General features: G+C 41.5%; 1 protein-coding gene across 4 annotated transcripts in view; it reads left to right on the top strand.

Moving 5' to 3' along the window:
- pcdh17 (protocadherin 17) overlaps positions 1-16,931 on the top strand; it is a 38,752-nt gene extending 21,821 nt beyond the window's left edge. For all 4 annotated transcript variants that reach the window (XM_049717382.2, XM_049717381.2, XM_049717380.2 and 1 more), the window contains exon 5: positions 12,296-16,931. In XM_049717382.2, the coding sequence (XP_049573339.1) occupies positions 12,296-12,987 (692 nt within the window). In that variant the 3' untranslated portion in view covers positions 12,988-16,931. The remainder of the gene's footprint in view (positions 1-12,295) is intronic.
- The last annotated feature ends 1,492 nt before the right edge of the window (positions 16,932-18,423 follow it).

The following is an 18,423-nucleotide window of genomic DNA, read 5'->3' as shown; positions in this document are numbered from 1 at the left end:
GGAGGCTCACCCCATGATTCTTATTCTGCCAGAGGAGCCACTCGCAAATAGTGTGGCACTGCAGCGTCGGGGAAACAATTGATGGATCTCTCTGACTCCTTCGGCTATAAATCTCTGGCATTATCCTTTCTCCTAGGTCACCGCAGTGAATAATTAGAGGGTGTTTATGGAAGCAATGAGTCAAAAATACATATTTTTCCCATGTGCGCACCATTACAGCTTCTTCCTTGCATGATTGTATCTATCACATAAATTAAACTGTTGATAAAGCTTTGTAGTGCGGCTTTTTTTTCCCCCTGCAGTGGTTGTTTCTTTGCGGTTTTGTTTTTCACGTACTTTGCTGCGATAGCATTGGCGGCGCTAGAGGGGGGACATGGGGGCACTGCCTCCCCCCTCCTTGAAATATTATTGAACCACCCCAGTTGCCAGAAAATAAAATTTGGGGTATTTTCCAGATGTTTTTGATATGACAGTGAATGAAGAGATGAGTTGCATTTGCAATCCTCCCATATGAAAATGATTGTTGCATATTTTCTGGGAAATTACCTTTTTTAAAATTTATTTTTAGGCTTCAGATGGCTCAATGTCAAAACATTTCTACAGCTATTTAGCTTGTTGCCGCAGCCCTCGACAAGAGATCGTGTGAGAGAGCAACAGAAGCGCTGTTCTAATTTCTGCTCTCAGTGGGTAAAACATGTTGTCCGGCGCAGCGGTAGGGAGGAAATAAGGGGGTGAGATTATAATGATACAGAACATCGTCACTTCTTGGAGCCGGGCCACTCCATTGCCATCTGTCCTCAATCCAAAGACAGCAGGGCATTTTTTCCATGTGCATGTTTGCGTGTCGTGAGTTTTGGGAATTTCAGTCAACCCTCGCATATTCAGCAATTTCTCCGATTCACCGATTGTAATATGGCAAAAACAATTTTGTTTTAAAGAGTTGTTGATACACTGCCAATGTGTGCGTCGTTGACCGTGCTGCTTGGCCTTTTGGGTTTTTAATTAATGTATATGTATATTTTAATTTGTGTTAAGTTATTTGCAGACAGGTCGGGTTGTGTTCAATTAAACTATAATAGATGAGGCAACACTCTCAATTACAAAGACTGATTATTCAATCAATTCCACCTAGACAGTTACAAACTAGCAGGATCTTGATTATGCCGATGCAAAAGTTGAAAAGCATCCTCCAAACTGAATTCAACACAACTTCCATAGAATCATTAGGATCCAAGTGAAGGGTCCTTTGTCGGGCCTATTTCAACCGAAGGGGAATGAATATTTGCCGTACCCTCGGGGATTGTTTCCCGTTGCTACAAAGAGATCAATGGCCTTGGTCTGTCCAGAGAAATCAGGACTTTAACCAGAACTCGGAATGTCTTTTAATCTAGAGTGGGATGGATAACAGAGGGAGAGACAAAGCAGCAAAAGACAGTAGAACTGGGATCTGATGATAAATCAACGGTAGCTGGCTTCATGGCGGGGATGATTTAAGTAGCATGGTGGGAGTCTCCTTGCAGTCAGTACAAATTTCAAAGAAAAAGCCTTCTAACAATAAACACACCCTCTGCGAAGACACACTTGGACTCAGTCGAAAGCTCTCACGCGCTAAACCGCCATCGTTATACATACTGAGCATAAAAAGACGGCGTTTAGCTGTAGTTGTCTTTTTTTTTTTTTTTTAACCAGCATGAGTGGATTATACACGTCAGATGTAATTTTAATGTTACGAAATATCGGTGACAAACTGTAAGCGACTCAGCGCCAGACATTTGCTCCGCTTTATCAAGGTGATTTTAGGTGAAGAATGTGTGTGGTGTTATGGCCGACGCAAAGATATTAACAGGGAATGTTTTGCTCAGATAACCTCAGTTGGTTACTTTTTGATTCTGCTAAATTAAGATAAGGGACTTGGTTAATTAAACTGTCACAAGGCAATCCCTTGAGGAATTGCAAGGCCAACACAACTTTAATTGGGTGACTCATATTGTTCCCGTGTTGCCTCCTTTCTCAGGGTAGCAGCCCCCGAGAGAGAGAAAGTGACACCCTCATTGCTACTGGCGAATGTTGAAGGGAATGTCAAGTGTGAACGTTTGAATACGAAGGGGTAGGGCTATAAAATCGTTAATGTGCTCGGAAAAAAGAATACATTTAATCCTAACCCGATCAATAAATTAAACGCAAACATGCTGCATGGGAAGATGTGAGCGGTTCAAATATATGCGTAGTGTTAATTGGTGTTTCTGAATTCATGAATGAGTATTTTTTTTTAATTTGTTCATTTGACTAATCTCTGTGGTCGTAAGATAGGTCGCCAAAACCCCTTGGACATGTTAGCTAGCTTAAGCTGCATCTGTAATTACCAGCAGCCAATTAATACGCCGACCTCTCATCCAACCTCAAACCACAACTCAAATCTGCTCTGGGGACTTTGGAGGCTGGCTGCTCTTCCATTTGTTCCTCATCTAGGGTGCTTTCGGGAATGCTTTTTATTTGATTTGCACATGCACACGTGGACAAGCATTGCAAATGTGCACCTTTGTATTATTCATTTTTTTGAAGCAAGTTACTTTTAGACACAACTCTTGTGGAAAAACGCAATACGAATCTACTTAATCGAGTCCCGCGCTGGCCATTAAGTGAAGATATGTCATCATAAAAAAAATAGGTGATGCTCGTTACCCCTTTAAAAAGGTAAAAAAAATAATAAATTAACTCTACGACAGCCAAGTGTGTGTCAAGCGTGGGGTCCTTTTTATTAGTAACGAAAAGCAATAAAAAAGCGGTGCACAGTTCAGATGCAGGAATTGTCGTACATTGATGATTTCTTTGTTTCTGACCTGGTGTTGAACAAGTTTATTTCTCACCCAATATTATCGATTACACCGTATCAAAAAATGTTTTTGCTTTTCGTCTGATATCCTTTTCATTCCATGCCTGAGATGAAAGTGTTTCTTAAAAACACTTTGTTGTTGTTGTTGTTGCCAAAGTCTGCTTCCTCGACAGCATCGTCTGCTGTCATGTTTTGAAAGCAACTGTCCATCTGGCCCTCTAGGTGATCGAAAGCCATCTTGATTAACAAGTCGGAAATCTGGGTGACGGCGCCCCTGCCTCTTATCGGCTCCCAAGTGGGGGATCAACCGGGATGAAGTTTTCATCTAAGGGATAATCTAGTTCCCTAGATTGTGATAATGCTGCTCAGGGTGATGAGATCGGGTTTGGGAGCTGTGGCCGAAGCATTACCTTTTCGTGCTCGGAAGTTGCGGAAAACAACAAAAACATTACAGTGAGAAAGTGAACAAATCTACAGTTGATTATTTTGTGGTATCCAAGGAACCACATCAACATTCAAGCCGTATCTCGCAACAGGTAATTACCATTATCGTCCTACTCACTTCGCGCTGCAAAACCATGACCACTAGTGCCAAAATTTGAATTCATATACATATATCAATTTAAAGTAGGAAAATCCATTATCTGTTATCTGGTTGTAACAGACACCTTGAGTGAGTTTAAAATGATCCTTTCCTAATGGTAAGATCCTTTCTGTTTGCCATGATCCCGTCCTATCTGTGATGTCGATGTCCAGCTGTTCCGTCAAGGCGACAAGCGCTTCGGGAAACGCCCTCATTGTTCAGTGACCGATTGCAAACAAACCAGAATGCTGTCAACAGGTGTTTTCCGCCCACTGGCTTGCATTTGTCCACACCTATGGTTTCCTTTACGCAGTGCGGATTGCTTGAAAAAAAAAAAAAAAATCCTCAACCGGGTGGAATAGGTGAGATAAGATGTCTCATTTTACTCAGTCAATACACATTCTGTTCCTATTTGTGCAAATTTTTCTGAACAGATCCGACTCTTTCATGGATGTATTAATCTACCTGAGATATTTAATTTATTGTTCGACATTTCAATCTTAATGTTCTTCAGAATTAAAAGTTAAATGCTTTTAAGAATAACATAGGCTACTTAAGTTTTTTACATACTACTGTCATTATATCAGCGGCATAATAAAAAGGTCTATATATGGTCCAACATATGTTACTTGATTATCATGACAGGCCTAGTAATTATTCAAATCGCTGACTTCCACGCAGTTGGCATGGTCTTGCGCCATTTGGGAGAGGCTCCAGCCACCCCGCAACCTTCTGGATGGATGAGGGAAGCTGTGCTGCATTTGAATAAGTCCCAGCACTCGCCGTAGTCAAAATACCATCTAACAAAGACCCGTGACGTTATTGCGATGAGTTACGTGACAAAATCCACTCTTTGTGCTACTTTGCAATCCTCGGTTGTGAAACTTTTTCGTATTGTGATCGGGCTGTGTGTACGTCCATGTGCGTGTGTGTGTGTTTTCGAGGCCTCTCTGGAGTCCATTAATCCCAAATCTAACAGATTTACTGCATAGGCAGTCTTTGATGTGCGGTGAATCCCTCTCCGGAATACTCCAGGCAGCTTCCAGAATATTCACTAGCCTTTCTCTTGTCGGGAATAGATTGTTTAGTTTTAGCTGCGAGTGTCCAGCAGGATGGCAGCTGCCATGTTACGATTCAAAATCCAGGTGTCCTCTCACCACTGCTACTGCGATCTGTAATTTTACATCACTGATCTCTTTTAATCCCATTCTTATTTCATGTAAGATTTATAATCTTTGACCCTAATCTCACATGGAATCGGGCAGCATGAAAAGAACTCAATTGTTTTCTCACTTTTAAATTCCGTGCGATCATTTTTCAGAGAAAATGACCGTCTTCAAGCCGCCCGGACCGGATCAGAATTTATTACGATAGATTTCCATTTATTGGTGTTTTTATTGCAGCAGCCAGGACTTTAACCCTGCTCATTTTGAAGCCATTATCCCCCAGAGTCAAGCAAAATGGAGATGCAAAGAAAGTATAAAGTAGAGATGGAAAATACATTTCTGTTTGAAATGATTATCCCCCCCTGGTGGGCAGGCTAATTGAGCATTATTACATTCCGGTGCATTCCTGTTCTTTTAATCTAATCACACTTCTAAGCAGACGAGTGAGTGTTTTGTGTTTATCCATCCCGAGATGCAAGCAACCAGTGTCTAGACTGCAAACAGCAATTTGGCTGTGGCACCGAGAAACATCAATGCTAAAGCAATGCTACTAAAACACTAAGCATGTTTCTCAGTCTCTTAGCGAGTGCTGAGTGCAGTGACAGACAGATGGCGATAGGCGGAGGAGAAGCAGGAAAAAAAGAAAAAAAAAGACAGGTTGGCAGAGCTCACTGTGGCTAATACATCCAAAGTGTGTCAGTTAGCTCTCTAAATGTGTTAGGCCCCAGGGTTGAGAAAGCCAACACCATCGACTCAACCTTCCTCTCGCCACCTTTTCACTTAACCTCTGTTGTAATTCCGCCAATATCCTTAAGGGACCGTCATTCTTGTTCATTGGCAGGAATAATCAAATGCCGACATACTGGTGGACAGTTTTCTTATTACTGGTAGTCTCATGAGGATGTGTGCCGAACGATTGTCAGCAATGCCGGTAATGGTATATTAATCTAACGTGTTTTGGAGTAACCACGTACGTTAAATAAACACTGGCAAAATCGGGGTTTTTTTTGTTGCGGCGGTATTATAATCTAAAATGTGATTGATCATTTCGTTTCACTGCTGTACATTAATTCTTAAGATGTTCCAGAATGCAGTAGATGGTAGAATTTTATGACACTAGCAAAATTCCCCTTTTCCAAATAAAGCAGTCTGTCTCAGGAAGTAAAGTGACCTTCTGAAAATTGAAAGGTTACCTCGTTCAAAATGGATTGCCCTAATGTTCTTGCAGCCTCATAACACGCATTCTTGTTTTGCTCTAGCCTTGTGCGAGGAATGCCGATTGACTTTTTAGATGCCCGACGTAACGATTGCAGTTTGAAAAGAAAATATTAATATGCAAAAATTGACACCGTAACACCGAAACCGTACGTTCCATACATCGAGTCTATGTTGGTACCCTGCTGAAGGTCACGTCTAATACCGATCAATATTGATACGTTCCAACCCTGCATGTACGTGGTGTTGCATTACAGTGACGAGGAATATGAAGCACTCCTAATCCTGCTAAAGCAGTACACATGGGGATGATTACTTGCACAAAGCCAAGGCACCCGCGGTTGAAATCCTTTTGTTGAAAAGAGAGCGACAAACAGAAAGGCAGACGGGGAACAAGTATAAAAGAAAATGATTTAATTCACTCAGTCAGACAAGATTGCGTCACGTCTAGAAGAGCTTCGTTTTGTACGGCTCGGCTGAATAAAAACCCCATGCGGAGTTTGGAACCCAGACAGATGCGCCCTATAGTTTCCGATTCCATACTCGACCCATACTTATCTCTTGAGGATCTTTTCGACTAGACGAAAATAGTTCTAGTGTCGATGTGGTGTAAAAAGGTTGTGAGATGACTGACGGCGTATTTGACTTTTGCTAAATATACCAATATACACTGTGAGGGTGTCACGCCGTGACCAAAAGCAGAAAAAGAAAGCGCTCATTCATTTGCGTGTGCAAACAGTAATAGTAAGAAATAAGTCATGATGCAGGCAAGCTGTGCTGTTTATGTTGCTCATGACTGAGCACGCTGAGTTGCACACAATAAAGCCGAGGCACATGCACACTTGCTATATTAAGATGACAATCTGCCATAAACTCCAGCTAAAGGGATGAATACACAGACACGCACAAAAAAGAAGGGGGAAAAAAAAGAGCAAGGCGGTCCAGAAGCATCCCCTGCCACGGTGCAATCCCCCATGTCCTAATTACACAGGCTTAGAGGAAGCGACGGATTAGCTACTGATTCACCACGCTTCTCGCCTCATATTTTAATAAGTCCCCTTCTTGTCCCCCTTGTTGCCATCCTTAGTGCCACCCTCCGTGTTTCTCCTCAGGTAAAAGTCAGGCAACAATTAAGCGGCGGTTTTGCTCCTTATGTGCGTTCATTGTTTACTCATATCCAAGCCAATCCCGCACATTGACCTTTTGAGAAAAATGTAGGGAAGGCTTGAAAGAAAAAAAGAAAAGAAAAACATAACAGCAAGCATTTTGATGATGAAGGCATTAGTCATCATTTAAATGACAAAGCCATTTAAAAACAGATAGCTATGATGGCTCCACTTTAAAGGGTGATAAAATATGAAAAGAAAATACACTCTGCTTCAATTCCGGATAAACGTGAGCGTGGCATTTGTGGCGTTGCATTATGAGAAACTAATGGTTCTTTTGACATTAGAGGCAGAGTTTAAAAGGCGCCATATTATGCTAAATTAACATTTTATTTAGAATTCCTCACTACATTCAGCCGTCTTGGAGCATTTCGTAGCATCAGCCCCTCCCAATCCAAGAAACAGGGTTGGCTTTTCACTTTGTGACATCACAAAGTGACAAGCCGCCTCTGGCAAAGAGGCGCCGTATTTTTCATTAGCAACTAGATTGACATTGTGCCAAAAGTAAAATAGAATACAATAAAATGCTTAAAATAGCGGAAAGCTTAAAATAGCACAGTTAAAAAAAAAATCTTGTCAAACCACTAGTTAATATACGAGTAGACTTTGGGATGACTGACTTATTTGCACTCTATATCAAAGTTAAACCAACTATAGTTTGATCATGTTTGATAGCAGTAACATGACGCCAGGAGAAAGTATGGGTCCTCTCAGACGTGGACAGCTAATAGCTTGCCTGTGGCTGCTCGCGTGAAATTGCTCCATCATTAAAACACTCAAGGAGTGAGAGAAAGAAGAGTTGAAAAGTGAGCCATGGCCTGAGGAAATGCGAATAGTAACTGTCTTTTCCCATCGAATGACTTAAAACCTTTTATTGGATTGGCCCGAGCAGCAACCTTGCTTGACCCTGCAACTTTGTCTGACTTGGCTCTCAATACAACAATACATTAGTATGTGCATTGCATTTTAACAAATCAATTTGTTGCGGTCTCATGGTCATGTTTGTGAGATATCTGGAAGCTCTATCTACATCCGAACAGAGATTGTTATCAACCCTCCGTTTTGAAAAGTAAAAATCAGTGATGTGTCTGCTATTTGCCAAAATCCATAATGACAAGCCGGAAAGCTTCTGCAACACTGTCCTTTGTACAGATGTGTCAAAACTGGATTTTTTTTGCCAAGGCACATTAGCTCTATTTTTATCGATGCAAAAAATAAAGCATCCAAAGGCACCCGAGCTTGGTTCTGTTCTGATGCTGCTTTGCCAAATGGCCCTAGAGGTTCCGCAAGAAAATATTCAGTCAAGCATACAATCTTTTTTAACCACTTTTAATAGTGTTTTTTATTTTGTCACATCACCAAAAAGCACTGCCTGAATCGAATCTATATTTTTTTTAATTGAAAATTACTTTCACAGTTTGGTGGCCTTGACTTGCCTTTGTTATCAACAATTTGAACCCTTGTGTAAATATTGTTGAAAAGCAGCGGGAATTTTCCGTGTGCTGTCACCCATCACTGATGTTATCAGATGGAGTCTTAGTTTTGCTTTTCCCAGCCACTTCAGCCATGTTGGCTTTCCCATGCTTTCCAAACCGGTTTGAGCATCAGATTTTCACGGACCACAATGTGCTTTGAATTTCCTTATTTTTGGTAGATGCAAAACAAAATTGTGTGTCAACAAAGACTCCCCCCCACCAAGTCCCATCTCCACAAGACCTTTCCCGCCACCCACAGCAGACAGCGCTGCTTGCTCATTATTGATTAGACGTTGTGTGTTTGCTTTTGTTTGAATATGAGCTCACACTCCCTGGCCTGCTCCTCTTGAGTTTTTTTTTTTGTATCCCTCACCCTGCTCTGCATAATGCTTCCTCCTCAGGGTGTTCTTTGAACAACTTAGCCGGGGCATTAGCTGATGGCGGGTCCTGTGGTTTGCGAAGGAATGCCTGATGAGAGGACATGTTTGATCCTGAGATATATGCCCTTGGTTGAGGCTCAGTATCACCAACCCACAGGCTTCCCCTACTGCTGCTGCCAAGCATTTCCGGCCATGCGTTGTTATTCTCTCGCCTCCTACTGTGATAAAAGCTATTATGCAGGGGGAAAAAAAAGTATCCCTTTCTTTTTAATTCGCCGCTAAACCGCCCACAGCCCTATCTTCTCCCATACTTGACCACATTCTCGAGGGCTTTTGAAATGAGCAATTATGTGTTGTTAACCAGCAAATAGATCGTCGTGCTTTTCAAAAATATTGCTTGATACAGCGACAATGTCTGCAAATTCGAAAAAGTCAGCATTCTATCGGAGAAATAAACGTGGCAGTGCATTTCTTTGGCGTCCCTAGATCGGGGTGAAAACAACAAAACTGCAGCGCAGTGTAAACATACCTGTATGGCCTCAAACAAAAAAAGGAGGACAGCCCTTATTTATACTTGTGTGGGGAAAAACAATGGCATCATCAAAGTGGTAGAATGTTCACACGATATCTTTTAGCGCCATTGAACATAATTATGACTTTCCTCCTGTATTATCTTTTATTGCGTGTCAAAAGTATCAATTTTAATCTTATATATTCATCTTATTTAAAAAGACTGCATTACAAATTGACTGATTTCAAGCCACGTGATTAATTACATCGTCAAATAACGTGACCGTGATCTAATCATCATATGCAAACCGCTTTGCACTTTACAATTATCCCGATTTCATCAACTGCTGAACTGAGACCTGTTATCGGGTGAACATTTGGTTTGGACGTTTTCATCTGTGCCGTTCAAATATTTGCTTATCAGATTGGTGGGAGTACAAGAAGAGACGCCTGCATGCATCAGATGGGCTCAACAGCAGTAAGCGAGGAGATTAAAAAGACAATAACACACATACGTACACACACACACACAGAAAGACTCGGTGGGCTCCCTCAGGTGAGCAGGTGCATCTGTGGTCTGTCACAGATGCTCTCTGCAACTTGTCAGCTGTCATTCCAACCTGGTTGGAGGTGTGGGGGTTGCACATATCCTCTCGTTCCCTATGACGCTACACTAGAACTATGTATTTAGGATTACAGGACTCATATGTCAGCCTGGCAAGGAGATTTGCTTCATCGTATTATGTCAGGGCTGGATTTTTTTTTTTTTAATGAAAAGTCAGAAAGTCACATTTTGGGTGAAAGCATTTTCGCCATTCATCCTATAGATATCTTTCCAATGTAGTGTGTCAACATTTTTTTTTTTTTTGTTCAGGCAGGTCTGACAATGTTCAGAGTAGTAGAAAATAGTCAGTTTGCATATATATTGCAACCTCTCACCCCTTCGCCGACTCAATACTCGTGACAAGACCGACAGTCCGTTCCATGCTCACCTTGTTGTGACGCAGTTGAAACTGTTTCCTCCCTGCGCAACAAGCACAACGTGTGACAGAGGGACATTAATCACATGGATGGGTAATAACGGGAAAGGGTTTGGGGAGGAAGGGCCGCAATGGCAGAAAGTGTGGTTAGGGAAATCACACAGTGCTTCATAACACACACGCAAACACATTGACGCAGTCACCGGTTGATGTGCACAACTATTATATTGAGAGCTTGACCTAGAAATTGGAAATATTGAATCAAGAACAGAGGGGGGAGGGGCGTCATGGGATTACGGAAATGGTGACCAGATTTGGAGGATCTGCGTGTTAGGAAAAGATCAGTGCCATTCTCATGGCACGTGGCCCTTTAATTAAGCTTTGATTCCCTGTTTTTTTTTTTATTTATTAGAAGAGCATTTTGTGTAACTTGGCGACCGATAAGAGACAGACTAGAATAACGACTTGTTTCTTTTTCCCCGGAGTCATTTTTTAATTGAAACACCATTTGGCTTATTTTTTTGTATTCCATTTTTTTTTTTTACTGAATTACATAATCATTTTACAGGACAGTTGTGATTTTCAGCATACAGTACATGCAAGCACTCCTACTTATTTTTTCCCTTCGAATTTGATGCAAAACTAGTTCATAATTGTTTTTCTGCCGCAATTAAGTGTTATCAAGACAGGTGCACACACGCTAAAGTGGGTAGCATGTGCAGTGTTTGCAGGTGCATACACTCAGCCATAGCATTTGAATGTAGCCATCGTAAACTAGCCTGACCTTTACTTTTCAGCCCACTTTGTTTCCTCCTCAAATGGCTGCTTCAACATGAGAAATGTCAGGGCTGTTTGGTTTCTAAAATCTTTTGCAAAGTGTTAAGATCGTTTCCTGCGAGATGCAAAGCCGCAGTCAAGGCAAAGCCTAACACCGGGATGAACAAAACTATAACTCAACACTCGCTTCCATTTTTGAAGGAGCTGTTCTTTGGATGATAAATCTTTGTCAAGCTGTTGCTTGCTAATTATACCGCAGAAAGCAAAAGGATCACTTTTTCCAAGCAAGGATTTGCGAAAGCCTCACACGACGATGATAATATGGTTCAAGACTGACTTAAAAATATAAACACACGCTAATGGTATTGAATTGCACACAGTTACTTGCAACAAAACAGGAAGGAACTATTGCAGAAATTTATTTGGCCACACAATGTTTTGTTTATTTGCCACTGTTGTGTTGCTTCTCTTTTATCTTTCTATTCCATCACAAAAATATTTGCGGGGCACCATCCATTTTTTTTTCTTCTTGTTTTTCACTTTAAGCCCCAAAGGGGAAAACATTTGTTTCATTTTATTGTTGGATTCATTTAACACAAGCGTGAACACTCCCATAATCAGCCAACGTGTGCATCCTTCTGATAGAGATGAAAGAAAAGAATACACATAGATGAGGTGGGGGGGGGGGGGGGGGGGGGGATCCGAGCCATTTGGCACGTAGTTTTTGTCGAGGGAGGGCTTCAAAGCCCGCTGACATGAATTTATGATAACGGCACGTTGCCCTTGCCAAACCTCAACCGTTGTTGTTTTTCTCTCACTCCATCGCCATCACACCTCGATGCACTGCCATCTCCTTGATCAGAGCTTGAAAAACGCTTGCTTGTGCCCCCTTCCGATGTGTTGGAAAGGTGTGTGTGCCCGTGTGGTGACATCCTCTGCTTTTGGATTTTTAGAAATTTCACCTCCCACTTTTTCCCCTTCACTTGAGTTTCTTTAGAACAGTCCGAACATTGAAGTATATCAGACAAAACTCCAAAAAGTTATTCCTTGCGTCATAGGTGTCAAACTCAAGGCCCAGGGGCCAGATACGGCCCGTGACAATATTTTATGTGGCCCGCAAAGATAATTTTGGCATCGACTTGTTTTAAAATAAAGGAAAAAATATAAAATATGAGCCTTGCATTAATGCGTCTCCCCGTTCTCCTTGCAGATGAGGACTGTTTGAATTGCACGGAGGAATGCCGAGTGCTGGGCCATTCTGACCGCTGCTGGATGCCACAGTTCCCCGCCGGTGGAAACCAGGCCGAGGGTGTCGATTACCGCAACAACGTATTTGTCCCAGCGGGGATGGAGAGCGCGCCAGAGACGGAGACCTATGAAACGGTCAACTCCAACGGCAAAAAAACCTTCTGTACATTTGGCAAGGAGCGCCGCGACCACACCATCCTTATCGCAAACGTCAAGCCCTACTTGAAGGCAAAACGGGCCCTCAGCCCGTTGCTCCAGGAGGTGCCCTCGGCATCAAGCAGCCCAGTCAAGGGCTGCTCCAACGCATGCTCCTCCGTTAAGAGTCCGGCGGACGGGGCTGAAGGCAAACCTCCTCTGGCCACCTGCTCCGGCTACTACGGACCTCCCGACGGCCAGTACCTGTCACCCACCAAACAAAACAGGGAGCAGGGGGGTTACCCGCCATTGCCTCCTTCAGACCCGGTGGCCAAGGTGCTCGCCGAGGCCCGCTCCAGAATCAGTCAAGAGAGCAGAGGAGAAATGGAGCGCGTGCTGGAGCAGGTGGAACCAGAAGTGAGCCGTGATGGAATGGATGCAGACCAGGTGGTGAGAGACATTGACAAGCTTTTGCAAGACTGCAGAGGGAGCGAGGCCACCGGCACATTGAGGAAGTGAAAGGAAAGGACCTCGAGTGTGGAATAAGAGTCGATTCCAAAAACTCACATGCCAAAACTGTCACCAAAAGTAATACAAACATTCAAATGACTCTTTCAAAGGAGCTTTTGTCACGGTATGCAAAAGTACCAACGCTGAAGTGACGATGAGAACATTTCTTATGAGTCCTTTGGCAGCAGTTCAAATGTGAAAATCCCTGCCAAGAATAAAAAAAAAAAAAAAGAATACCCGGGGACGTGTGGGATGCTCCCGGTGTTTTGGATTTTCAAGAAAACAGCAGCGGATTGAGCCTCTGGCACCTCGCGAGATATTATCCAAGTGCCCACCAGCTCATGAGTTTGTTTTTCTGAGTCTCTCGTGAAACCCCCACATCCGTTTGTGCAGGGTGAATTTATTTTTGGTGTGACGGGAAAAGAAAAGACTTGCCAAGGTCAGACATGACAATCGACGTGATGACAACAAATGGATTCTATCGGGACAGTATCTGGCCTAAATGCACCAAACAATCTTCCGTTTTGGTGACTTTAATGTGGATGTTTACCTTGATGGATTATGTGTGTGAACCTGAAGGGATTGGTAATCAGGGCTTTGATAGAAGGATTGGGATCTTTTTTTCAAGTGGTCAGGATTAGAGGGCACTAATGCTCCGCTGAGCGAGAATTTTCGAAGGAGCCATGTTTTGTAGCCACGTGTAAGCTGTGTCTGTCTCACGCTTCTATTCAAACATTCATGATGATCGTCGCACGCAGGCACGCACGCACGCACGCACCACTTCTACAAGCACCACATACACGACACGACTGGCCCACCTGTGTAATTGTCGTATACATCATCAGCTTTCGGTCCCTTGTGTACAGTGAATTTCCGTGTGTGTGGCAACGCCTTAAGGCAATCACAGGTTGTATTAAAAAGGAACATTTTTCCTCAACTGTGAAAAAAAAAAAGATCTATATGATTATATAGATGCCTATATGTAAGATTCCATGTATAATGTCCTAATAATAATGAAATATTTATACTTTTTTTTTATATTTAAGGAAAAGAACAAAATCTCAGCAAAAAGTGTCCTTGAGTTAAGGGTGGTGGAAGAACTCAACTACTGAAGGACATTGCTTCTCTTTTCATGGCGAATATTGGAAAATAATGAAGAAAACGTCCCTTCACACCATCACTATACATACTATCCATTATATGTGTAAATGTATTCATGTTAGATGTGTCGACATAAAAAAAAAGACATTTTTATTCATTTTATTCCGACTTCTGTGCATTTGAGCCAAATTGTTACGTGTACAAAAGCTATATTGTGTATTTTATTAAATTAATATATAGTTGTGTTGCAATATAAATGGGCTTATATTGTATTTGGCAAAAGTTGCCTTAGTAGCTGTCGAACTCTGTGAGTTTGCTTTAGTTTGGGGTTTCGTTTAATTTTCCTCCCTATTTTCTGTATTTTTGCCGAGAGGCTTCAGTGCTTTTGGGATGTTTTCACTGAGATTCAACACACAAAATAACTGTTGGAAGCTAAATGAGCCAGCCAAATGATTTACAACACAACTCGAAAAAACACTGACAACAATACCATTTTTAAAAAAAAGACCACAAAATAACTATTGGGGTATTTTCACAGAGTCAATTTTTGTTGTTGTTGTTTTTTTAACCGGGCAGCTATTTTCTTTAACAGGAGCTTGTACGCATATTTTCGTGTTCATGTTTGTGTTTCCCAAAAAAAGAGAAACCTGCCATATGGAAAATGGAGTGATTTTCTTCGTGATCTTCAAATTGCCTTACTGTCTCAGCAGAGAGCTTCCATGATCTTTGGAGCTTACGACTGCTAACGAGACCCCCGGTCCACCAGAATGTGCATTTTCTATAAAGGGCCCAAAGGAGGTCCCCCTTCAGCACTCCCTGTTATTTATCTATGTACTCCTTCTCAACACAGGCTAGAAAGTGGACATCTGAAATTCTATCCAACTTGGGTGTCTTAGTTATTTAGGTACACCGTACAGTAGTGGAATCACAGCGAGGCTTTCGTAAAATATTGACAGACATTTATTTTTTCAAATCTTGGCAAATTTTGGCCACGCTGTGAAATAATTACGAGAGGTGCTTTTTCTAATGATCATTGACGGTCAAATGGGTTTTCACCACAAATCCATGTACGATGATGCATCCATGAGAGGGAACGGCCTGTCCTGTATATTATTTTTTTTGCTCCCGATGGATTCTATTGGGGAATTTTGACAGCAAGAATAATACATTCCATCTTCCATGACCAACCGAGTATATTTCTGTTTAATGACGTTTCTGGTGCCACTCTACCTTTCCTCACATTGCGTATTTCTCTTATTCCCCCCCCCCCCCCCCCCCCTCCTGTGTTTTCTCACCAATAAATAACAATTGCATTTGAAAGACTTTTTAGTCGGTAAAGTATTTGATTTCTGATTTACTAGCCTCGGAAGATTTGGCTTAGGAGGAAAGTATTAATGGTTATTTAAACGGAGAGTTTTTTTTCGTTGCCTCACTTGATAGTAAATCAAGAAGCCAGACACTCGCATCATCCCCACAGTTGGAACGTTTCAAAATACGCTGTTGAAAATCCTCAACCCCGCACACAGCCGCCGCCACTTCAGCAACACACTGCCTGCCTTTCATTGAAATGCGAGGTCTTTCAAGTTAAACGAAAGGGTGAAAAGGAGGGCAAAGCACTACCTAGACAACTGTCACGTGTGATCGTTGTTATTTCTTTTCTCTATACCTCATCTTCATGCAAAATCGAGTTTTGTTTTGTCACATTCACCCGCTTTATTTATTTCCGTCACATTGAACAAAACATTCTTGCTGTTAAACTTATTTTATTTATGTTTAATTTAAACACTATATGAAATTTATAATTGATGGGGGGGGTATAATCATTTTGTACAAGTTTCACAGCCACAGCTGAGTGCTGTCCCCTCTGATGGTGTTTCCCTGGTCCGGTAAATGTCTGTTCAAGTGAGAACTACAAGAACTATTTTTTTTTTTTGTGTCTGGAAGTGTCCTCTTTAAAGCCATGGCCCCTCTCCTGGGCTATTTGCTGTCTAATAGCGTAAGGCCCGATGCTGAGGTCAGCACATCATAGGAGATGGAGCATAATGCGAGGCCTCTCCCGTCACAGCTAGCAAAATCTGCAATGGGCTATTTTAGCGTGCCGAGTTTTTTAAGGCAAGGCCTTGTTGAATGTGGTTCACCGGCCGCCATAGTCTCACTCACATTGTTGCAGGTACAAACACACACACACCAGGCCGCTTTGGTCAGTGACAACAAGCATCCAGTGTTTGTCAGTGTCATTTTGTTCCCCTCCCCGTAAACCTGCACTGCACAGCGTCTTGCTCCACGCTACAACAGGCAACTGGTGAAGACCAGAGAAATCCGTGTGGATGATTTCAACTGCTATTGTCTAAAGGCTTTGTTCATTGTGGAAAAAAGGTGAAAAGTTCAAATAAAAAAAAAAAATACAACAATTACTAATAATAATGTTCTCGTCTTTATTGGGTTTGCAAAGATTTGATGAGATGATTTTTTTCTTTTCTTGCCCACACAATTTTTTTCATATTATAATGGGCCAAGGCTTTCTTTCTGCATTAGCCTGTAATTAGTATCATAACAAAAGGCAGAAAAGTACTCTTGAAAAGCGCAATTTCATATGCACATTCATAATAACATTACAATTCAATCTTTGCGTTCTAATTGGGGTAAACCAACAGCTGCAGCTAACATGTTGCTCGTTTAAAATGGTAAATGGAGACACCTACTCAAGCTAGAGGACAAGGAGCCTTTCATTGAGAATATAGTATATCGCTAATTCAAATCTGTATGGCCTTATGTAGATGACATGAGCGTGTTTATGAGAGAGAGTGAGATTGTGTGGGTGTTGTCGAGAATCCCTTGCACTGGAAGGAAAATGTGTACTGCTGTGACAACATATCCAGGAGGAAGAGAATGGATCCTTGGGGTACTCCGGTGTTGATGGTATGGTGCTAAACCGACAGCTGCAGTCCACCAACAGAGGTGTTCCAATATAAAGTACAGAAGGGCCATAACAATTGTGAATGCGTGGCACTGAATTATTTATTTGTGGAACTTGTGGCAGAATTTAGAAGCATGGACTGGGAACTGAGCAGCAGTGTGTCGGGTTTCCATGTAGCGTATTACTCACTAAACACAGAAGCAGCAAAATAATGTCTGGCATCAGCGTCCGTTAAGGGCCTGCTCACATCAGTGAAGGAAAATGCTGGATGAAAAGGTCAGTAAGCAAGACGGGAGATTTAATATGAAGTAGATGTATGAATTGCATTGTATGGATTAGCGCCGCAGGCAAGTGCAAAAATGACTGGTGCTACCGAATCAATTAAAAGCCAACGTCTGAGTGGTCCGACACATAAAAGCTTAAGGGAGATTTCACTAAATGCCACCAAAACTTAAATAACTGAAAATAAAACTACTTTATGAAATGCCACCACAACTTAAATAACGAAAAATAACGTTAGTGAACGTCTGAATCACTTTCAGATGGATAAGCCATTACCTGCAAATTATGTTGACATGCCTCAAATATTAAAATATAATTATCTATTTGACATTGAACACTATGTCATTGTGACTTTATTTACAAAAAATAATCATAAAGAATAAAACAGATGAACAAAAAGCTTTGTAATGTATATAACACAAATTTGTAATTCAAAAGAAATATACTGCTTTGTAAGTTAACTTAAGTTATTTGTAATTAAAAAATGTATACTGCAGCATAATTACTCATTCTAAAAGCTTACGTGTTAAAACCGATCCCAGGAGGAATAAATTAGTGAGGAAAATAATTAATGTAGCGTTATCTGCTACACTTTATTCCCTGAAGGAATGGCCATGCACATGACATGGATTCATGATGAGTATGACATCCCATAATCACATGGAGTTAATTATGCTTTACATTGAAATTCGTAGTGACATCCAACTGTACTGATCATTTTGGCCGCTTTTACTTTTCAACTCTAATTGTTCCTGGTTGTTTACATTTTTGTCAGCTGTCTGTCACACAGAGGAACCCATTTAGACATATCTCAAAAGGTTTTTTTTTTTTTTCAGCATAATAAAATTCTCAGTTTTGTTTTATTTATTTTATTTCATTGCTACAGCAATGAATTGAACAATTTTCTGTCAAATTGTGCTTTAGCATGTTTTGGCTTTTTCTCTCATGGCACCACCACATTATACGAATACAAACTGTCGGGGGTACCTTCTGTAACCTTTCTAAACGGAAATGATGAACCTTGACGCCGCAGACGAGCTTTCGGAGTCACCGTGAAATCCCGTTAGCCTTGGGTTATACAACAACAAAAAAATGGTGTTTCCGTTTCCATTTATGTCTCTTTCTGTCTGTCTTTTCATGTTTCT

The sequence above is a fragment of the Syngnathus scovelli genome, chromosome 4, assembly GCF_024217435.2.
Source record: "Syngnathus scovelli strain Florida chromosome 4, RoL_Ssco_1.2, whole genome shotgun sequence".
NCBI classification, from domain to species: Eukaryota; Metazoa; Chordata; class Actinopteri; order Syngnathiformes; family Syngnathidae; genus Syngnathus; species Syngnathus scovelli.
This window is presented reverse-complemented; position numbering and strand designations above follow the sequence as displayed.